At 39.1% G+C, this 20,659-nt stretch overlaps 1 protein-coding gene across 1 annotated transcript; it reads right to left on the bottom strand.

The window, feature by feature from the left end:
- Positions 1-336: 336 nt before the first annotated feature.
- On the bottom strand, positions 337-20,618 carry LOC131785788 (protein SDA1 homolog). The gene is made up of 24 exons (XM_059102731.2): positions 20,467-20,618; positions 18,815-18,919; positions 18,392-18,490; positions 18,098-18,153; positions 17,155-17,281; positions 15,959-16,117; positions 15,352-15,432; positions 14,676-14,777; positions 14,354-14,426; positions 13,556-13,659; positions 12,935-12,992; positions 12,390-12,448; positions 11,512-11,588; positions 11,184-11,281; positions 10,743-10,819; positions 10,270-10,353; positions 9,682-9,733; positions 9,270-9,349; positions 8,081-8,185; positions 7,495-7,610; positions 6,798-6,882; positions 1,217-1,300; positions 1,011-1,097; positions 337-676 (listed from the first exon to the last, which is right to left on the bottom strand). Exons 1-24 carry the CDS (start codon positions 20,554-20,556, stop codon positions 632-634), a joined length of 2,103 nt encoding a protein of 700 aa, XP_058958714.2. The 5' UTR covers positions 20,557-20,618; the 3' UTR covers positions 337-631.
- Between the last annotated feature and the right edge of the window lie 41 nt (positions 20,619-20,659).

Here is a 20,659-nt window from a genome sequence, read left to right as displayed (position 1 = left end):
ATGCGTTACATCAGGTTCGTCAAAGCAACGCTTCTATCTCCGATTGCTCTCGGTAAAAAATTAACAAATCTTTAAAAACAGTTTAAGAAACGACAAAAATTCACACAGGAAGGAAAAACCTCCCTGCAAACGTGCCATCCTTAAGCTCACCACTTTGTTGAGGAAGCTTAACATAATGCTGGACAATTTCACGTCTCTTAACATAGTTAAAGTATCATTCTTTTGCGTGCAATGTATCGGTGTACTCTCTCAAGTTGAGTGAAATTGTTGACAGCTGCTTATCCAATAACTACCCAAGCACGTTTCAACTTTACACAAATATACAACAGTACGCTGTTAACTTGAACCACTTCCGTATTTATTCATTCATTTTGAGATACAATAAAAAGGCATTAGTATTTCTTTTGTGCCCTTTCAGTTTTCATCTCATTTCCAAGTTCAATCAAATTGAAAATGCTGTCTCGCTTCGCAACCTTGACGAAAATACTCAAGTACAGCATTTTTCACATAGATCTAGCCACTTCACTAGAGAATACTCTCCAGGGGAACTACGCGTTCAACTTCACCACCTGAGCTGTCACAACGTTCAGTGATTAAACTTCCCGACAGTTTCGACTCTGGACATTCAACACTATTTCGCTTTCTTGTTCTTGAGAAGCGCTTGCCTCAGTGCAAACTGAAAAAAGGCAAGAACAGGCTAAGAGAAACAACCAAGTTACTCAAAATAAATACGACTACTTTTTCGTTTTCATGTCTTCATCTGATCAGGGAGAGAGACGAGAGAGTGCCAAAGCGGAAGAATGTCTGAATACTCCTAGTAAGACTAGGGACCTCTCTGAAAAACAATTCTTGACAAAAAACACTATCAGTATAACGCACTTAGCATTTTTCTTATATTGGCGAAGTTTTTTCGAGTTTTTTTTTTTTTTTATGGAGCGTTACTGTACTGACAAGGGCTGGCAAAATCTGTTGTGTCTGTTAAAGAAAAAATAATGCTTAAAAGAACCAACCTGCTTATCTCGAAAGGAACGTTTGTTTTTCCCTCTAACATCTTTGTTATGACGCATCATCATGAAATTCTTGTGTTTCCTTTTCTCCTGCAAATGTCCAGAAAAGTTGGTTTTCATAAAATGGTCTTGTTTTCTTAATACATTCTGAGAAACTCTTTCTTTGAATTGCTCCAAAATGTTTGTAACGAAAAACAGTCTCCACTGACCTTGTTTGATGTGCTAGCAAATTGATTGAGACGCTTCTTTGAAGCCTTCTTTGAGCCGAATTTTTCTCTACCTTGTCTACCAGCCTGAAAAAAGAAAAATAACGAGTATGTGAATTTTAACTGTATTGAGATTTTCTAAGCCGGAGATTTGGTCAGTTACAGAAGGGGTGCTATTCTCATAAACCACTATTGCTGGGACAGACACGTGATCCATCATCCGTTCACCAGGGAAATAACTTGCACAAACTTTCCAACACTGCCACCTGGTAACAGCGTAAGGAGCGAGTAAAGCAATAATCCTCGCAGGAGAGGTCTAGTTTAAGCAGATTGCAGGAAAGAAGCCCTTGAAAGAAATTCAGGCTTCGATGGGATTCAACCCTGTGCCTTCCAGATACTAACTGGGCGCTATTATCAACTGAGCTACGGTTCCACATGTTGGAAACGGGGAACATTGAGAGGATTCCTCTATTCCTCTTCCCTGTGGAGGAATCTGATCATAATTTCTAAAAATATTAAATCTTGTGTAAAGAGCCTGTAGCTTTCGAAAGTCAGAAAGCAACGTTTGTGTCAACCAATATCTACTCTAGACTAAGACAGGAAGCAAACTTGGTGATTAGGAATGCGCAAACTGAGAGTTTCACTTAAAACGCATTTGAACCTCTCTAAATGACCAGCCTGAGGTCGCTTCAATGAGATAAGCTGTACAAATCTTTAAGTTCAGTGCATGCACGTCAGAGTATTTTCGAGGACAAAAGAGGATTTTAAGTTATCTTCTGTCCATTTTGTAAAGTTTCCATCAGAAGAAATGCGGAAACCATACGATCCGTTCGTGACTCTATTTTTTTTCCTTTAATTTTTAAATCCCTATTCGCAATTTGTTGACCGGCCGGTCTCACACTTGATCAATATCAACCACTTGTATATGTCTGAGAACTTATAAACGCAAAAATATCGTCATCACTTTACAAACAGCTCACGATTATGACGACTAATTTTTCCGGCCCTTTCTTCAATGAACGTAAAAGTGAAAATACTGGAACCTTCATTTGCTCTTGAGGTATAATATCTTGATCACGATAAATGAAAAGAAAAAAATTTGCAAAACAAACACAGCAGTAAAAACGTGCCAACGCCGCCTAAGCTTTCAAAGTATTCCTGTCTGTTCATGCATGCAATGTTAGTGGCCACAAATCCAAGTATGTATGACTCCATTGAAAAGCAGACGATAGTGATTTAGTTCTTGTCTGAGTCGAGATCACGCTAGTTTCGTATGGTATTGGCAGGTCTCTAAATAAAGTGATTGACGTAATTATTTTCGTAATTTACAAAGAGCAGTGCGGATCTATGACAAAACCTAATCCCCAACCGCTTTGTTCGACGGTTATGCATGTTACACGAATCAGTGAAATTCATATTAACAACAAGACGAAATATTTTCAGAAGTCTTTCTTTTAGACTCTTATTTTATGCGGAAGAGTTGGAACCTGTTTGCTGTGTATCCAACCGGTGGCATGTGCGTCATCCAAATTCCCCCTTGCATCAATATCTTTACACTTAAGACACGGCTTCCCAAAGGGAAATGTTTTTCAAAGGTCTCAAACTGTTCTTCCTGTAGTGATGTCATTTAAGAAATCCAAATGACCTCTCAAGGAAGCTCACTCAAGTTTGACGTATTTTGAACATTTTGGCTTCATCTTCCAGGCTCTTCAATTGAAATCTGTGTCATGATCTCCGCCATCTTACACATAATTGTGTCTATATGGTTAAATTTAAACATTTTATTAATCTCCTTCCCAAGCACACAACCATTCACGAGGTTTCTTTCTATTAAAAGCCAATGATGTAAAAATAGCACCAAATGCTGTGACAAAGGTCGTAATTTTAACTCAAATCAGCCGTTAACCCCGACTGTGTCATCGACATATGCTCGTGGTAAACAAATCCAAAACAAACATTAGACCGACGAGCTTCCAAGGCCTTACATATGATCGAATAACAGAATAAAAGGCAGGCATCAGGAAGAGGCTACAGATTCTACATTGATACAACGACAACTTATGTTCCACTCCATTTGCCATCAGAATACGATGAGACAGTGAAGTCATTGGAATCATAGAAACGGTTTAGAAAAATTTCTTTTAAGAAGTCTTGGGATAAGCAGATCTTTCTGCAACACAAGGAAGCTGTACATAAAATCTGGGGAATTTCCCGCTGTAAGTGCAGGAAGTTCATGCGATAACCCCACGTGTAAAGAGGAAATGTTTAACTCTTTAACTCCCAGAAGTGATTAAAATAAAACTTTTCCCTACAATATCCATACATTCTTCAGCAAACAGGTATTGAGAATATTCAAACTTATCAAGAAGAAGCTGCTATCTTGATCTAGCACCAAGTTCTCACAACTAATATACAAGGAAATGTGTAGCTGCCACAGGGAAGAATTAACAATAAGATCTTGGGAGTTAAAGGGTTAGGCTTGACGTTTTCCCTCACCTATCTTACAATGTTGGCCCCAATCTTGCAAAAGCTGCTGGTGTTTTACTTTATAAATGCGACCCTTCGATCTGTGCATTATGGGAAAAGCAGCCCAAATGCGCAAAGTCTGTAGTTTGCAATCGGCGTAAACTTCCCTCCACTAAGGAATATCACAGCTACCTCTCTTCAGGTACCATATCTCTTTAATATCTCTCTCTTCCCACCCCCCCCCCCCCCTTACATGCTTAAATTTTGTGGTTTCCCTTAACTTTGACGATTTCTCTCTTCGGCGTGAGTTGAAGAGATCGTTCTATACTCCAGTGAAACACTCCCCTCCCTCTGATGCAACAGAATGCTACAAAATTACAAAATGTTAACCTGGGTATTTGTGTGTACAAAGGACGGGGGGGGGGGGGGAGAAAGAGGGGTTTCCGCCCAGGGGTCCAACCTTTTCCCAGTTATTTTCCACTTTTGACTGAAAGTTAATCCTTTCGTGTACCATTTTTCTAAAAGAGTGCCCTCTTATAGTTTCTGTTTACTTCCTTCATGTTTCTCTTGGTATAAGGGTAGGTTAGGTGCCGGGAGAGGGTGGCGGAGAAAATGCTAATTTCAAGCCCGCGGGTATTTATTGATGACGGGAAACGAGTCACGCTACACTTCACCTTTTGAAACACGTCCCGGTTACTACAACTCCACGAGTTCCGTTTTAGCAGAGCAGGAGAATACTTCTGCTACCGCTAAGTACTTATAACCTGTTCCTGTTTACTTCGCGAATGTCTTACTCGCAAATCAACGGCAAGCGGCAAATCGTGGAAAATTCGAATACGTTTCTAAACTAAAAAACGGGCACAACTGACGATAAACGGCGGATAAGCACAAGATAATCACAAGAAAATCACGACTTGGACAAGAAAGACTTCTTTCAAAAGCTGAATGGAATCTAATTGCAACATGGGGGGCTACGGCAAACGAAAGCCAGACTTCCCGTGGAGAACAATTTTTCTTTTTCAAAATTTAGCAAAAAAATTTCAGAGGGATATGTTACTCATATTCAAAGATAATTACGTAACACAGGAGCCCAAGTAATGGGCTCCTGCCCAACATCACCAAACAATGCAATCACCTCCGCGCGCGTATTACGAGTGCGGCATGCGTTTCCACACGCGTTATCGCGCGCGCGCCCACCATGGGAGCTTCATCTCATGTAAAGAGACACAAAGGAAGTTGTAAGCCATACTATCAGGCAGGATTAGAACACGCCTTAATCGGGTTACCAGCGGCGGAGCATGCAAAGGAACTCTTAACACAGGAAAGCAACTTCTACCAGCAGTTTAGCACAGCGCTCAAGATTCCGCTTATGAAAAGGAACCACTGCGATTTCCTTAATTAAAAACAAATCGTGACTTCCAAAGAGTATTGTGCAAAGATGGACAGAGATAGCACACGTACTACCGTGAAGCAATGTCTGCAATTTCCTGCGCAAACTGTGCCGCTGTGAAGAATAAAAGCCTTCATGCTGCACGTTTAGAGAATAACAAAAAAAAAAAGCGTTAATATTTAACACATCTTCCTGTTTGAAACAACAAATCTACAAACGACAATTACAAAAACGAGCAAGTCGCCGACTGAGACCACAAGTGAAATTCGAAACGGAAATAGAGATCAGTGAATTTAAACATCTTGTTAGAGACAACGACAAACGCCAAAAATAACCCCTAGGGTGCTTACTTTTCCTTTATCATTAAACAAACCCTGATTCAAACCCCTAGTAGTCGACAACTAATGCAGATATTTTAGTCCGTGTGCACTGACGGCTGAAAGCAGACGGTGAAAAAATTCACTCGACCGTTTTCTGATCGCCATTTACGTCATGTTTGACCTTTATCAGTTGGTGTTCTTTAAGTCAACTTGAGTGATTTCGGGGTTCTTGTTTCTTTGGAAATAAGCGCATCTAACGATCATTGCCAAAGTTCAGGTATTCAAAACGTCAGTTGGTACGTAAGCTATAATTGGTCAATTTAGCGACACGTATTTCACTGTGCGGCCTGCTATATTCAAAAATTGGTTGAATTGGAATCTTCCCCTTCTATTTGAACCCTCAGATATGATCAATATCTTCAGTTACAAACCTCGTTTTCTTGGGTCGTACTGTAAGTCACGGAACCGATTCAGTTTTTGCCGCTCACATTTGTGACCCGCGCGCTTGGTGCTTAGGCCATAAGTCCGAGTGGAAAAGAAAAGACACGGTCCCAATTTACAGTATGGACCTTCAACTCAATTAGTAAGAAGGATTCAATAAAAAATTTTTCCGAAGATACTTTAAAACAATGCAGTAAAATGATGTATGATTCTGTATGGAATGGCTACGAAAACGTTAAAAGCCGGTGGTTTAAAGTTGCCTCATCTACAGTCTATATGAAGACACATTCGTTGGTAACGAATCACATATTCCCTAACCCTTAAGCAATAATTATGATTGGTCCTAGACGACATCGAAACTTGACAAAATTGTGGCTCTTGACGAGAATCGAACCATTTTTTCCCTGGACAACGGTTAAGTTTTTCTAATATTGACCTATAGCCATTCGAAGGCCTTTTTCTTAACTTGCAATTTACCTGTAGAGCTAAATTTGTCACACCATATCTAAAGGTCGAACAGGATGAATTTTCACTTAAATACGCCTTCAGCGTCATTTGTGTCGAATAAAAGTAAAACTAGAGCCCATTTGTGCGAAGAGTGGATAACGCTATCCAACAGATAAATCGCTATCCAGAGGATAACTATTAAGAAACCGTACTGCGCTATCCACCGGATAGTGATTTATCCAAAGGATAGCGTTATACAACCTTTGAAAAAGTTCGGATCATACTGGCATCGCGTTTATTTCTTTAACACTTCATTCCATAAGAAAGACTGACTTCTAATTCTCCTTAAAATATTACCGTTGAATGAAATATAGAGGTCTCAAGAATAAAGGAAATGATCATCAGTTACAAGAAGCCCCTGATTGTCTAACAAATTCTCTTAGTCAGTACCATAGGAAATGTAAAGAGAACACAGAAGAGAATAACAGTATTGATCTACCGTTAGTTCCTGACTACTTACAATCACGGTCTCGAGTCTGGATTCTTTATCGTGTTTCCTCTTCTTGTGAATATTTTCGATGTCTCCCACGGAAATAAGTTCGTTTCTGTGAAAAGAGGTGAAAACAAACAAATAAATGAGCTAAAGAATATAAAAGCACCCAAATAGTCAAACCAACAAACCTAAAATACAGGCGAATAGAATTACACATGAAAGGAAATGAGTTGGTAAATAAACCAGCGCATGGCACAGCGGTCAAACGTCGAGCATGCGCTTCTTTCCCACGCAAAATTTTCAAGGAAAACATAAGAAACAACTGTGGTCTTGCAAGATAGTTGAAACGTTCATAGAAATCTGTAAAAGAAACAACACCAGGGAAAAGGGAAACTCGAGACTTCCAACTCAAAGCAATACAGGTATCCTGCAGATTTAGCCTGTGTATTGAGTGCGAATGTCCGAACAACTAAGATACTCCGAAACAAACAATAAGTAGCGCCGGGAACATCGGGTCAAAATTGGGTCTAGATCGTAATTCTGTTGTGACACTCACTCACTCACTCACTCACTTATCTCGACGAAACATGTAACTTTGCCTCCTATAAGAGGTAGTAGCCACAAAAATGAGTGTGCCAGATGTTTTTTGTTACCACCCCAATATACATTAAACTGTCGTCTCCACAGCTCATAGATATTTTATTATTCACAGAGAAATACTAACCTTTCAGCTGGCCCAGTGGTGTCTGAAGTCCTCTTTCGCTTCTTACCCGCTTTGGGGTCAATCTGACGTGCGATTTCACGCATTTTGATTTTCTTGAAGTCGTCATCTGTGAGAAACTACAGAAAAAGGGTAAACAATAGATATGCTTCGTGAAATAAAAGCCACAAATAAACACGAGCAAACAAACAAATAAACCCTTTATTTGATATAAGAGGCTCTATATCATGACAAAGTCTCTGCTAATGACTATCGGGCACCTCTTTGGCTGTGGAGGCCTGTGGAGTTATCATGAATAACTGAACAAGTCTATTTAAGCAGCAAAAAAGTGATGATATTATCATTAACAAAATTGACTGAATCATGAGCGTCACAGGCTCGAGTCGCCATTTCGAAAAACAAATGAAGTCTTGGCTGATTTAAGCACGATGTCAGCAAAAATTTTTATTTTATCTGCTGGTAATGTCTACCAGCCTTTGAAGCGGTGTTAACTCATAATACAGTTATACTCCGCAATAGCGCTTTGAAAAAAAAAGGAAAATTGAGGAGAAATAACTGAAAAACGCAAGAAGCGAACAATATTTCTTACTCTTGACTGGCTTATTCTTGCTGCCTTAGTTTTCAAGTCTTCGCTTCCATCTTCTCCTTCATTCTCTTCGTTGCTTTCTTCCCCTTCCTCATCCTGCATCTCATTCTGTTCAAATTGATTAAAGACAAAACATCTTTTATGTACAGGGTGCCAACTGGGCATCAAAGATCATTACCTTAACATGTTTTTACAAGTGAAATTTTGACCCTGACAGGGCTATTCCCAATTGAGCGTTTATAGTACTGTAATCCGTGATTGCAGTGGTTTTGCTTTAAGCTGCTTTGTGATTGGTCCAGAAAACTTGCGCCACTCTCTCAACCAATCAGACGCAAAACTAAGATCGATTTCGTCTTGGTCGCCCGCGTTTTCCCGCACTTTAGGCAGTTTGCTTGTGGTTACTTTGATTCTCATTGGTTCTTAAAGGTATTTTCCTTTCTTTTGATTGGTCGTTGTGATTACTTATGTTTTGATTTTACGACACTCAACCGTAAAGCGCTTGAACATTAACAAAATTATTCAACATCATATCTTGTATCAGTTAGAAAGAATTAATGACCACTATTTGGACGTCACTAATGCTAATCCTGTTGCATCACTTTAGTTTCTTGTTTTTCTTTACTGTAGGTACAATACACTACCATCTGAGTGAATTTATTTATTTATTTGCGATATTGAGACAGGCTGGCCCCGTTCAGCTTTTAAAGCTGGTTACCATGGGGACCTGTATAAACAATAACAAGACCAGATCACAACACCATAGGCTAAGTTCCCTACTCTTTGCGAGAAGTGTGAGGGTTCTTTAACGTCCCCTGCTAACCAGTACAGAGAAGATGTAAGAGACGTGACCTACAGTTTCTCGTCCTTACCCGAAGGGACTAAAATGTCCAACCATTTGCGGATGTTATAGCAAAAATAGCAAATTTTCCTCAGTTATTTTAAGACCCTGAGTGTTGGTCCGGTCTGGTACTTAAACCCTCGACCTGCCGCACGGCAGTCCGGTGCACTACAACATAAACTAACCAAGCGCAGTGTATAAAACTCTTTAAAACAGGAATGCATCTCCAGTAAGTTATTCTAGTACTCCAAAATTAGTTTCGCTTTGAACTTTTATGAAAAGTAACAACATAAAAGTGCAGGTCAACTAAAAGCAAACATTCAAACCAACAAATCTAAAATAGACAAACTGCACCTCTTCCTCTTCGTCCGATGAATGATAAATATCCACCCATTCACCATCGTCGTCATCATCTTCGTCACTCTCCCACCCGTCTAGGGGAAAAAACTCTCGCCTTTGTAGTTTTATAGTGTATACATTTACTTTTAGCTAGTAAAAGCACTTACAGCGTTAGATATATCTAGACCTCTGCATCTCTGTTTGTGGGAACCCAAAGCTATCACATAAGCTATGCCATACATAGACCGAAACAGCCTTTTTTCCTTTTTTTTTTTCCTAATTAATTTTTTTTCTTATTGTTTTGGTTTTAATTGTACTGAGGTTATCATTCCCACGACTTCCCCCTTTCCATCACTAATAATTTTGCTGAAAGGAAGAATGAACAACAAGTGATATGACGCTGGATCTCTAATGAAATCAAATTTACCTTGGTTTTCGTTACTGTTTTGCTTCTCTTCATCCTGATCATCATCAAGTACCTATTGCAATTAAAGTATTGAGTTGTTACCTACATCATTCATCAACTCACGTCGCGAGATCAGACTGACAATCGAGTGACAAAACAGTGCAGTGTCCTCCCCTCAAAGAAAATAACGGGAAGTGGGGAGGGTTGGGGGGCATTCCTCGATAACAAGTTAAATCTTAGCTTCTTGGTCTATTGGAGGGGGGAATTTGGGGAGAAGGTCAGTTTAACCCAAAACGAGGTTGAGAGGAACAAAATTTAGCAGGCATTAGAAGATTGTGGGAGGGGTGGCTGCGTTCAAGCTATCCACTTGTGAAGCTTGTGGGGTGAGGTGAACATCTACAGAGTCAAGTCCCCGTCGATGAAAAAACATCACTCTGTCTCTTACAGAGTAGTCATATAATCACAATAAATACCAAGTCTTTAAATTATCATGTATCTCAAGGATCACTGTTAGAGGATAACAGGGTTTCGCAGTAACATTAGACTACAATCCCACGGATGGTGCACAGGTTTCGAAATTCTGTAATCTCATCTACGCAAACAATTTACCTCTGTCCCTGGAACGAAGTCTGTTGTTTTTAGCTCCCCATACTGCTTCACTGTCATCTCTTTACTTGCCTCTGTTGGTTTGCCCTTATTTAGCGCGAAATAAAAACAGATAAGCAAAATTTCCCCGATATATACCGCTGGATAAAGCTCTTTTCAATAGTGTCGAAAGTAATCCGGCATTGCATTGGTTTTGTTTCATTTGGCTCTGTGATTGGTCCAGAAAACTCGTGCCACTCTCCCAACCAATTGGACGAAAAACTAAAACCAATCACGACTTGGTCGACGCGTTTTCCCAGCGTCAGTATGGTGCTGACATGGAGCATTTGTTAACCATCAGGAGCTTCTTAGGTCGATTATTATTTCTTTATTTCTCATGACTTCCGTGTTTGATTCATTACTGATATTGTAAGAAGAAATTATACTTCAGTCACTCGTAGGAGTTAAAAAGTTTAAGCACAGAATTCTTTACTTACCCTGTCTTTCTTGTGAAGAAGAGTTGGATTCACGGACCGAAAGAGCTGAATGAGCGATCGCGCTGCCATCATAACACCTGTGAATAATAAATCCAAATCCATTATCACAATTTTATAATGAAAAACAAAATAGAGCAGTTCGCAAGGAATCACTGGAACGATAATCTATCTATCGCCTGGAGGGGGGGAGGGGTCGGAGGATTTTGGTTGTGTCACAGTAAAAATTTACCTGAATACTCTGTTGGCGACGACTGATTCCCCCTCTGTTCCCCTGACTGTGATCCCCCCCCCCCCCCCAAAAAAAAAAAAACCTCCAACCCTCTCAGTCCTCCATGATTTGAATGATATCTGGTTTCAAATCGCCAAAGGAACATTTGAGATTTCCCTGACAGGAGAGAGAGAGAGAGGGGCAGAGGGAACGTGTTTTGTAGGACAACTTACTTTTGTCTTTAGATGTCTTGTACTGCGCTAAATCTTGAAGTAACTCATCTGTCATTACTAAGGGACATCTTGCACAAACTTCGCGGACAGCGTTCAAACTAGATGGAAGAGTGCAGCGTGTTATTAGCAGTCAGAGGAAGTTTGTTAGTTCTTTAGTGTGGAAGTATGTGGTTAATTTGAAAACTTCGCGTGTCTGTCAATGAAATGTGTTCTTAACAAACCTAGATAGCGCAACTGCTTTGAGAAAACAATCCCATAACAATCAACAAAAACCTGCAATAAAAAAATAACTAAATCGTCACCACAGCGACACACGACAGAAACTCACCCAACGGCCATTACTTCGTTAGAGTTCCTTTCAGTCACAAAATTATTTACAATCGCTTTTAAACCTGACTCGATAACCTGAAAAAAGAAAACGGACAAACAAACACGTAATTATAGAAAATAAATATCTCGAAAATAAATCTTTAAAAGGGCATACATGAATGAGAGAAAAGTAATTAATTACTAATAAGACGAACATGAATGTGAATAATGAAATAGATAAGTAATTAAACACTAATCTTAAAAATAATCCACACCTAGAGGTGTAGCAACACAAATAATCGATATAATTTCATACGTAATTTAAATTTATCAAGGTTGAAACTAATCGATAGATTTTGGTCAGTCTGGAATTGCAAGCCATCCTCCCAACCAAATTAGTCCATGAAGATATAAACATGGGATTAAATTATCTATCGATAACGACAAACATCAATTTATGAAACGTTTTCCCGTTGACCTCAGTTACCAAGAGAAAACGTTGGGAACAGAGAGGAACCATCAATGTGTTGGCTGGGATGTGTGAATTCGACCAAAGTTATTTTAGTTTCAAACGGAAAAGGAAGGTTGTCTCCCAAACATTTGCGCTAAGGCATTCTCTAATTTTCCATTTTTGACGAATAATTATTCTTTTTCATCGATAAAACCAGTCTCCAAGTTTTCTGCTATTATATTGCTCTCAGTAGGGGGGCATCGGATCGATTTTAGCCATGATGCAAACGTTCCGGAAAACGAACTTCCGTTCTAGATACTATTAAATAAAACAAAAATCATCAGAATCGGCATATCTAAAGACATGCAACAGGGGCCGTCCTCTATTTACCGTTATTTTCTCGTAAAGGTACCTAACTCTAAGTTTAAATGCTCGTGACGACAAACCTCAGGAGGAACCAAATCATGACAAGCCTGAGCAAAGTAAGTCAGTAGTTTGGTCACTTCTGTTGAATTACAAAATAAACGTGTATTTATGTAGACACGAGCATATCAGACTACATATCATGAAAACAAAATGACAGCATAATTTAAAGAATACCGAATACAACTCATTAGGTAGATCAATTAGTCATGGGGGGAATTGGACACTAAAGGCATATCCAAAGGGACTCATTAGGACGAGGGGACACAAAATCTTGTTCTGGGTGGTTGGCCATTTCATCAGCGCACAGTTAACATGAAGATGGCGGAACTGCAACAGCAAACAGGTGAGGCGGGAGGGGAACATTTCAGGGACGTGTGTAGCACCGAGGTCTTCAAGACCTGACTATTCCGTGGTACGGAAAAGGGGAGTTGCAATACTTTTAGTCGCTTTATGCGACAAAAACCGAAAAGAGGACATTTTTTTTCTTATTTTTAGCTCTATTTAGATTCAAAGATAAAATTCCTAAATATTAATCGAAGACAATAACAAAGTTTTCACAAGTTACCTCTCTGATGTGGCTGCAAATATCGTTGGACGAAAGGATAAAAATTGAACAGAAAAAGCTGACAGAAAACAAGAGTGAAAATGACAATTAATTAACCAAAAACGCGATGACAGAAAATAAAAATATTAACTATGGGATACTCTTTAATATTACACCAAATTCTGCTGGATAAAAATGTAAGCAAAGTACGATATACTTTAAAGAAAAGGGATTTTTTTTTAATCTTAAGAGTAAAAGGTCAAACATTTCTTAAGGGGTTCGATTTAGTGTCTGGGCAACGAAATCCAAGGTAATCACAAAGACGAACGAGAGCGGAGGAAGCTATCACAGGAGCCAAGAACTCAAAGCAACAGGCGCGTTAATACTAATTTTGCGTCTGATTGGTTGAGAAGTTGACGCGAATTTTCTAGAACAATCAGAGGGCGATGAACAGAAAAAACAATCCTTCTGATTGGTTGAGAGAGCTCCACGGATTTTCCAGACCAATCACAGAGCGATAAAAAGCAAAACTACTGCGATCCATTTTGCTTTTGCGATCCAAATCGCTTTTGACACTCAAATGCTTTATGGTGTAAATTGTTCAGTTTGGTTTAAGTCCTGTAGACAACATGTCCGACTCACCTGGTGAATCCCAACAAGTCTCGATATCAAGTCCATCATCATCAGTTTCACTTCAAATCTTTCCGTTGATGATTCAAGCTGCTTAAACAGCCTTTCGCTGAAACCTGTGGATTATATAACATATTCATCAAGCTTTGTTTGACACAAATTCCATTTAGCAATTCAATGGCAAACCCGGAAGAGACCTTTATCCACAAGGATGGCCAAACACCCTTTCCATTATTATTTCATTTCGTTTATTTATTTTTCATTTATTTATTTTTTTAACTTCTGGTGGTTAAATCAAGCCAAAACAGATGTCAAGATCATTAACCCTTTACACCCTAACATCAGTATGCATATTCTCCATTCTGTTCTCAATACATTTCCTAAGGTGCTGACAAGGAGAATTTCCTTAACAATCGAGAGTTTCTTTCGTTGGTGATCATTTCCTTCGTTCTTGTGACCTTCATGTGTGATTTGGGGGTGAAATTGTAAGGAGAAATTCGATGCTAGTCACTCTTAGGGGTTAAAGGGTTAACAGCCGGTTCACGGCCGTCTACTGCCGCCTGTAAGACTTCCCTCCGCCTTCTGTTTAGCTCGCTAGCAGGGTCTCGCGTTTGCGTTTCACCTTGCAGTCCCTTTCCGGGCACTGTCGCCTACCGCGCCATCAGCAGCCACTGGAAAAGTTATTGAACCCTAGCTCAGTTGTATTTCCTAACTGATCACTTTACACTGAGGGTAAAAGATTTGCAGTAGCTTTGCGAAAAGTGTTAACATTGTTAAATACATTTTCATTTGCGTGGTTGTATGTCTTACCCTGGGGGTCATTAATGAGATGAAGAGCTGAAAAGTTTACCGCTGATGGATTTTTGTGTTTCTTCTTTTGTTTCTGAAAAACAGATTTTAGAGTAACGTTATTCTGAAATAAACTAACATCCTTGACTGTACATGGCTGAGCTCGATCTCCGCCGCTTATTCGGGTCCAGTTTTCGATCCTTCCCAGCAGAGGTGCCGGTAGGAACAAAGGCTCTCCGTTTGCAGTCAATAGTAATTTTAAAAGCAAAAAAAATTGTAAGCGGTTAAGTTTTGTAAGATTGCGTAAATATGTTTAATGATTAACAGAAATGTAGGTCACTACCTTTATCGTTGCCATCGCTTTTTCAATTTTGTGTTTCTTTTTTAACGTTTTCTTGTTCACCCCACCAGCATGGAGCATCCTTCGAACAGCAGACTGGTCCAACTGGTGAAATTTTATCAAAATGAATTTCTACAGTTTATGTAAATTATCGTTACAATTCCAAGACTGGCAATGGGAATCTAGTACATGTACCTTGGCGACTAGAATTTCTTTATCGCCTGGAAGAGCGAGGAATTTTTTAAATTTTGTTTTTTTTTAGGGGGGAGGGCATCACATGGTCATCAAGAGAAACGGAGGGGAAAATCAGTCGTCACCAACAGAGAATAAAGGGGAGGGGACTAAGGAAAACTGACTGCAAATTAACTGCCAATGGGGAGAGGGTGTCATAAGAATATAACAGAGCACACCCCCCTCCCCTCCCTCCAGGTGATGAGTAAAGACTGGTACGTTAACCCTTCAACTCCCAGAAGTGATTAGCATGTAACTTCTCCCTATAATATCCATACATTAACCTGCATACAGGTAGTAAGAATACTCAAACTAATCAGGTGGAAGTTGTTATCTTGATCCAACACCAAATTCTCGCAACTAATTTACAAGAAGATGTGTTGCAGCTGGAGGGGAGAATTAACAATCAGATCTGGGGACTTACAGGGTTAATAGAAAGTACTGTTACCTCTTGGTCACTGTCACTGTCATCCTTCTCTTTATTTTCTTCATCTTTGCCGAGAAAAAATGTCAGAGCTGCAACCACAATCTAAAGGCACCAAAATAAAAAAATAAATCACAAATCTGACTAATTTACCGGCACAAGAATTTGCACCAGGTGAGATATACAGAGGGAATTCCAATTGAGTATCACAAGTAATCCACAGTTGCATTGCTGTACCTTTTCTTTATTCTGGAATTAGAACAATACTCTTCTCCAAAAACTATTCTTCAGCATCTCCTTTGAGGAATATCAGTGCAAATCACCATTTGAGAAATACTATTCACTCTTTACACCATAGCATCAGAGTACATGTTCTTCCTACTGTTCCCTATAAATTTTGTAAGGCGCTGACAAGGAGAATTTGTTTAACAATCAACAGCTTCTTTATTTGGTGATCATTTCTTTCATTATTGTGATCAGAATGCTTAATTCAAGGGTGATATTGTGACGAGAAATTAGATGCAAGTCTCTCTTAGAGGGTCAAAGAGTTGAGTACTTAAGCTTAAAATTGATGCTTTTTCAATACTAAACACTTCTAAAGGCTTTTATTTGATTCATATAAAGTAACTACCTTTGTAACAGTTGAAAAGCAAGCTGTTGTAATGACATTGACTGTTTTTGCATCATTCCAAACATTCTTTCTGTAAAGTTCTACCATCACATCCAACGATTTCTTTGCAGCTAAAACATTACTGTCTCGCAGCATTGTGTACATGAAGTTTTGTAGAGTCTGAAGTAAAATGAAAGGTGAAAGCCATTACATATGACTGATTAATCAATAAATCAAACCATTAATCAATTGATCAGTTGTTAGGTCAATCAGTTTGTCAATGAATAAATTAATTAACAAGTCCGTTCCAATCAATTACTTGGTGAAATCAGTCAGCCCACAAGTCACAAGTGGAAGAGGCTTTGTTATACTCTCCTAAGTTATACTCTCCCACCCCCTTTACTTATTGGATAGTCAGTTGGTCAGTCAGTCTGTCACCCAGTCAGTTAGTGAGCTAGTCAGTCAGTCAGTCAGCCAATCAGTCAGTCAGCCAGTCCGTCAGTCCATCAGTCAGTCAGTCCATCAGTCAGTCAGTCCATCAGTCAGTCAGTCCATTGGTCAGTCAGTCCATTGGTCAGTCAGTCAGTCAGTCAGTCTGTCAGTTAATCTGTCAGTCAGTCAGTCAGTCAGCCAATCAGTCAGTCTGTCATTCAGTCCATCAGTCGGTCATTCAGTACGTCAGTCAGTCCATCCGTCAGTTCATCAATCAGTCAGCCAATCAGTCAGTCAGTCGGTCATTCAGTCAGTATGTCAGTTATTCAGTCAGTCAGTATGTCAGTCAGTCAGTATGTCAGTCAGTCAGTCAGTCAGTATGTCAGTCAGTCAGTATGTCAGTCAGTCAGTCAGTCAGTCAGTATGTCAGTCAGTCAGTCAGTCAGTATGTCAGTCAGTCATTCAGTCAGTATGTCAGTTATTCAGTCAGTCAGTCAGTATGTCAGTCAGTCAGTCAGTCCATTAGCTAGTCAGTCTATCAGTCATTACTGGTAGTAAGTCAGACTAAATGCCATTCAGTGCAAAGTCAAAATGTTCTAAAGGTTATTTCATGAATCTGCCCAATACCATGACAAAAGGATAATAATCATGGATCTGTTACTGGTAATAATTATTGTTACTATGATTATCATCATTATTGATTTTTGCAGTTCCAAAAAAGACCATGATTCTAAGTTTCACCTACATTTCATACATTAACTAATGTACAGCAATTTATTACTTACATTATTAACTTTATTATTCTTGTGTTTGGCATTTATATTCTTGATGTCTGAGACAATATGACTGTACAACACCTGCCTCAGTAATTTATCTTTACATCTGAACAATGCAAAAAAGAGCTCTAGGAGACTGAGGAATAGGAAAAAAATATCTATGATTAGCTCACTTGACCCTTTCCCCCAAGAGTGACGATAATATTACTGCTTCTCCTTACAACATCACCCCAAAATCACACACTAACATCACAAGAATAAAAGAAATGCTCAGCAACTAAAGAGGCTCTTGATATTAAACAAATTCTCCATGTTAGCACCTTAGGAAATGTATTGAGAGCAGTATGGAGAATATGCACACTGATCTTATCGTGTTGAGGGTTAGAGTGCAGCCTCAATTCCAGTGCCAGTTAGTTTACACAGTTGAATAAATTCCTCTACATCAAAATGTAGTCAATTGAAATGGTCAAAATAATTTCAACAGAGGGCATGTATAAGAACAGTCAGTGTGGTTTCTACTATGATCATGCATACAGTACAACTCAAATGTGAGATTTCTGTTCCTTAGAACTCAAGCATTTATTCTCAGAAGTCCAGAGAAACAAGAATAAAGTTTGGAAGCTCAAATTTCAAGGGACCATCATCTAAAATTGAGTGGTTCTATATGTAAACTGTATTTGTGAACAATTCTAGAACTTAGTGTAGGAACAGGAAGCACTAATGAAAAGACTACTGCACAAAAATTGAAATAAATACTAGCAGACCTCCCCAATCACCATGCTGGTCCCTCTTGTAGCTACCTGGTAAAGTGCTCCAAACAGATACTAGGAGAAATTTTGGACTTGAGGCTGTGTGGTTTGTCTTCTTATTTAATGGGATATGGAGAATTATTAAAATTAATACAATTTTGGGGTATATAATAGAATTAAAGTATTAAACAAATTGCCTCTACCTTGTTGGTGACAGTAAGTTCTTGTTTCGAAGGAGAATAAGAGCTCTACAAAGTGTCTGCAAAAAATGTTTCATACATGGAAACACACATTACAAAACAGGCTGGCTAGACATGTTGGTGAGTTTTTGATTGTGAGTTGTCCTTCTTTGTCATCAGAGGTACCAATCAAAATCACCAAAACAACTTTGAGATACTTCTAGAAATAAAACCAGCCTATGCTACTCAGTCCCAAATTATCAGGTATAAATGATGTCTATCATACATTGATGCCAATAAACATTAAAATTACTGTACCATTCTGAGCTCAGCATCCATAACACTGTGATGTCTTTGCAAGACATCAATAAGTTCCTGAGGGAAATGTTCCAGTTCATATGTGTAGCAGTGCGCAACCTAAAAATACAACAAAATATGTTTAAATGCAAGAGTAATACTTCACAAAGTAAATATCAGCTTCTTATTAAATAAATAAAGCATGAGGGCTGTACTGGGGAATGTTGGCCTGAGGTTGAGGCAGTACAGACCAAGTCCAGCACGGTCTGTTTAAAGACTTCCAAAACTTAGCACATTCCCCAGCACAGCCCACACAAGCAAGTAAGTAGTTTATTATAGGACCAAACTTAAGGGGTTTAAACTGAGTCCTGCAAACTAACTGTTGGATTACCATATCTCCCACAACAAATATACTTGCCTGCATTCATTATGCATAAACTTTACCTGGCTGAGAAACATAACCAAATCAGCTAAGGTTTTGTTAGCACTGGATGGATCAAGCTTAAAGATCTGAAGATTTGATTCATAGTGCCGGAACTGCTGACCAAACTATGAGAAAAACAGTAAAATGAGAACAAACGTTACTTTAATTCACAATCCAGATAATTCCACCATTATATTACATACACTGGTAAGATTTGCACACAGCTCCATACCTCATTATACATACAGTTCTTAGATAGAGAAAACAATGACCAAAACAATTAGATCAGTATAGGGTTATGAAGAGATCTTTCCCAAACGTGCATGCATGTACAAATTGCATGGACATCAAGGATCAAAGTGAAATATTTCAAAGGAGCAAGCTTGACAACACCTTAACACAGCCTTTCCAATGAGGGTATTAAATGTTTTGTATCTGATCCAAAACTTTGTATGAGGATAGATGCATCTGCAGGTCATATATCTAACCCTAACATTGCCAAGATCTCTTTACAAATTCTTCCAGCTCTCTATCATACAATTCCTATGCTGTTAGTATAGAGAATTTGGTATTTTAACAACTAACAATCCCCTAATAGTGTAGTTTGATCATCCGGGTGAGTGTAGTCCTGAGAAGGACTGTTGTCGGTAATGGTGACTAAAATTTCGACAACCTGAGCGGAAGTCATCATCAGAGTCAAGTGAAAGGTTGTTGTCAGTCAAATGTACTTGATATTTTGATATTTGACTTGATACTTGATATATTGATATTTTTCTTTATCCTCATCACTTGTCCATGAATGATATTGGATAGGTATAGTAAGGAGAAATTCTCTCTTGGTCATGAAATTAAAATGAACGAAATATAACCAAAGAAAACCTTGATAGACACAGTGTTCCAAGATCACCCAACCAAATTACCAGGATCTCATATTCTGTGACCACTTGGAAAATCACTCGCTGGTTCAAATACCCATGAAAGATTTAGATACTCGAGAAAAAATGAATTATTCAACATCCATTTCAAATCCTGGTTCTAAGAACAGCAAAGGAGATAGGGCTCTACCTCAATGCAGATAAAACAGAGTTCTTCTGCTTCAATCAAGATGCGTCAGAAGAGATGAAGAGTCTCAATGGTGAGAAGATAAAGCAAGTGGAAGATTTTAAATACCTAAGAAGCTACATCGCCTCTACCAAACATGATGTTAACATCAGACTAGGAAAGGCGTGGGATGCTCTAGATGAACTGGACAAGATATGGAAATCAAACCTTAAACAGATCGTGTAAGGACCACAAACTAAGAGCTCTACGGCCACATCCCGCCAATCAGTAAATCGCTACAGCAACAAAGGATGAGATTCCCAGGGCATTGTTGGCGCAGTAAAGAGGAACTAGCAGGGGATGTATTACTCTAGAAGCCAACACCACCAACATGGACATCAGCCGAGAGGACGCCCAAAAAAGACCTACATTGACCAATTGATGGATGACTCAGGATGCAGACTTGAAGAACTACCAATTGCAATGGAAAACAGAGAAAGGTGGAGGGAGCGTGTCATGGAATACCGAGCAAGCTCGACCTGATGATGATGATGACGATGAATACAGAACACGTGTATGTTCCGGAGAGCTCGGAATGCTGCCATATACACGCGCCCGATCACACACTTACCTCTTCCTTATACGAGTCAGGATCCCTCTTCACCAAATTCTGCAACTGAGGTAAGTTATTTGGTAACTTGTTTCTGTTTCTGTCGCTCATATCGACTTTCTCAACAAATAAATAACTAAAATAAAATGATCGTGATCATCCGCCATGTTATAGCCTCGTTGTGAGGTATTTATGAAGATGACTGCTGTACAAC

The sequence above is a fragment of the Pocillopora verrucosa genome, chromosome 14, assembly GCF_036669915.1.
Source record: "Pocillopora verrucosa isolate sample1 chromosome 14, ASM3666991v2, whole genome shotgun sequence".
Classification (NCBI taxonomy): domain Eukaryota; kingdom Metazoa; phylum Cnidaria; class Anthozoa; order Scleractinia; family Pocilloporidae; genus Pocillopora; species Pocillopora verrucosa.
The sequence above is the reverse complement of the archived record's forward strand: the minus strand, read 5'-3'. Positions and strand labels throughout refer to the sequence as shown.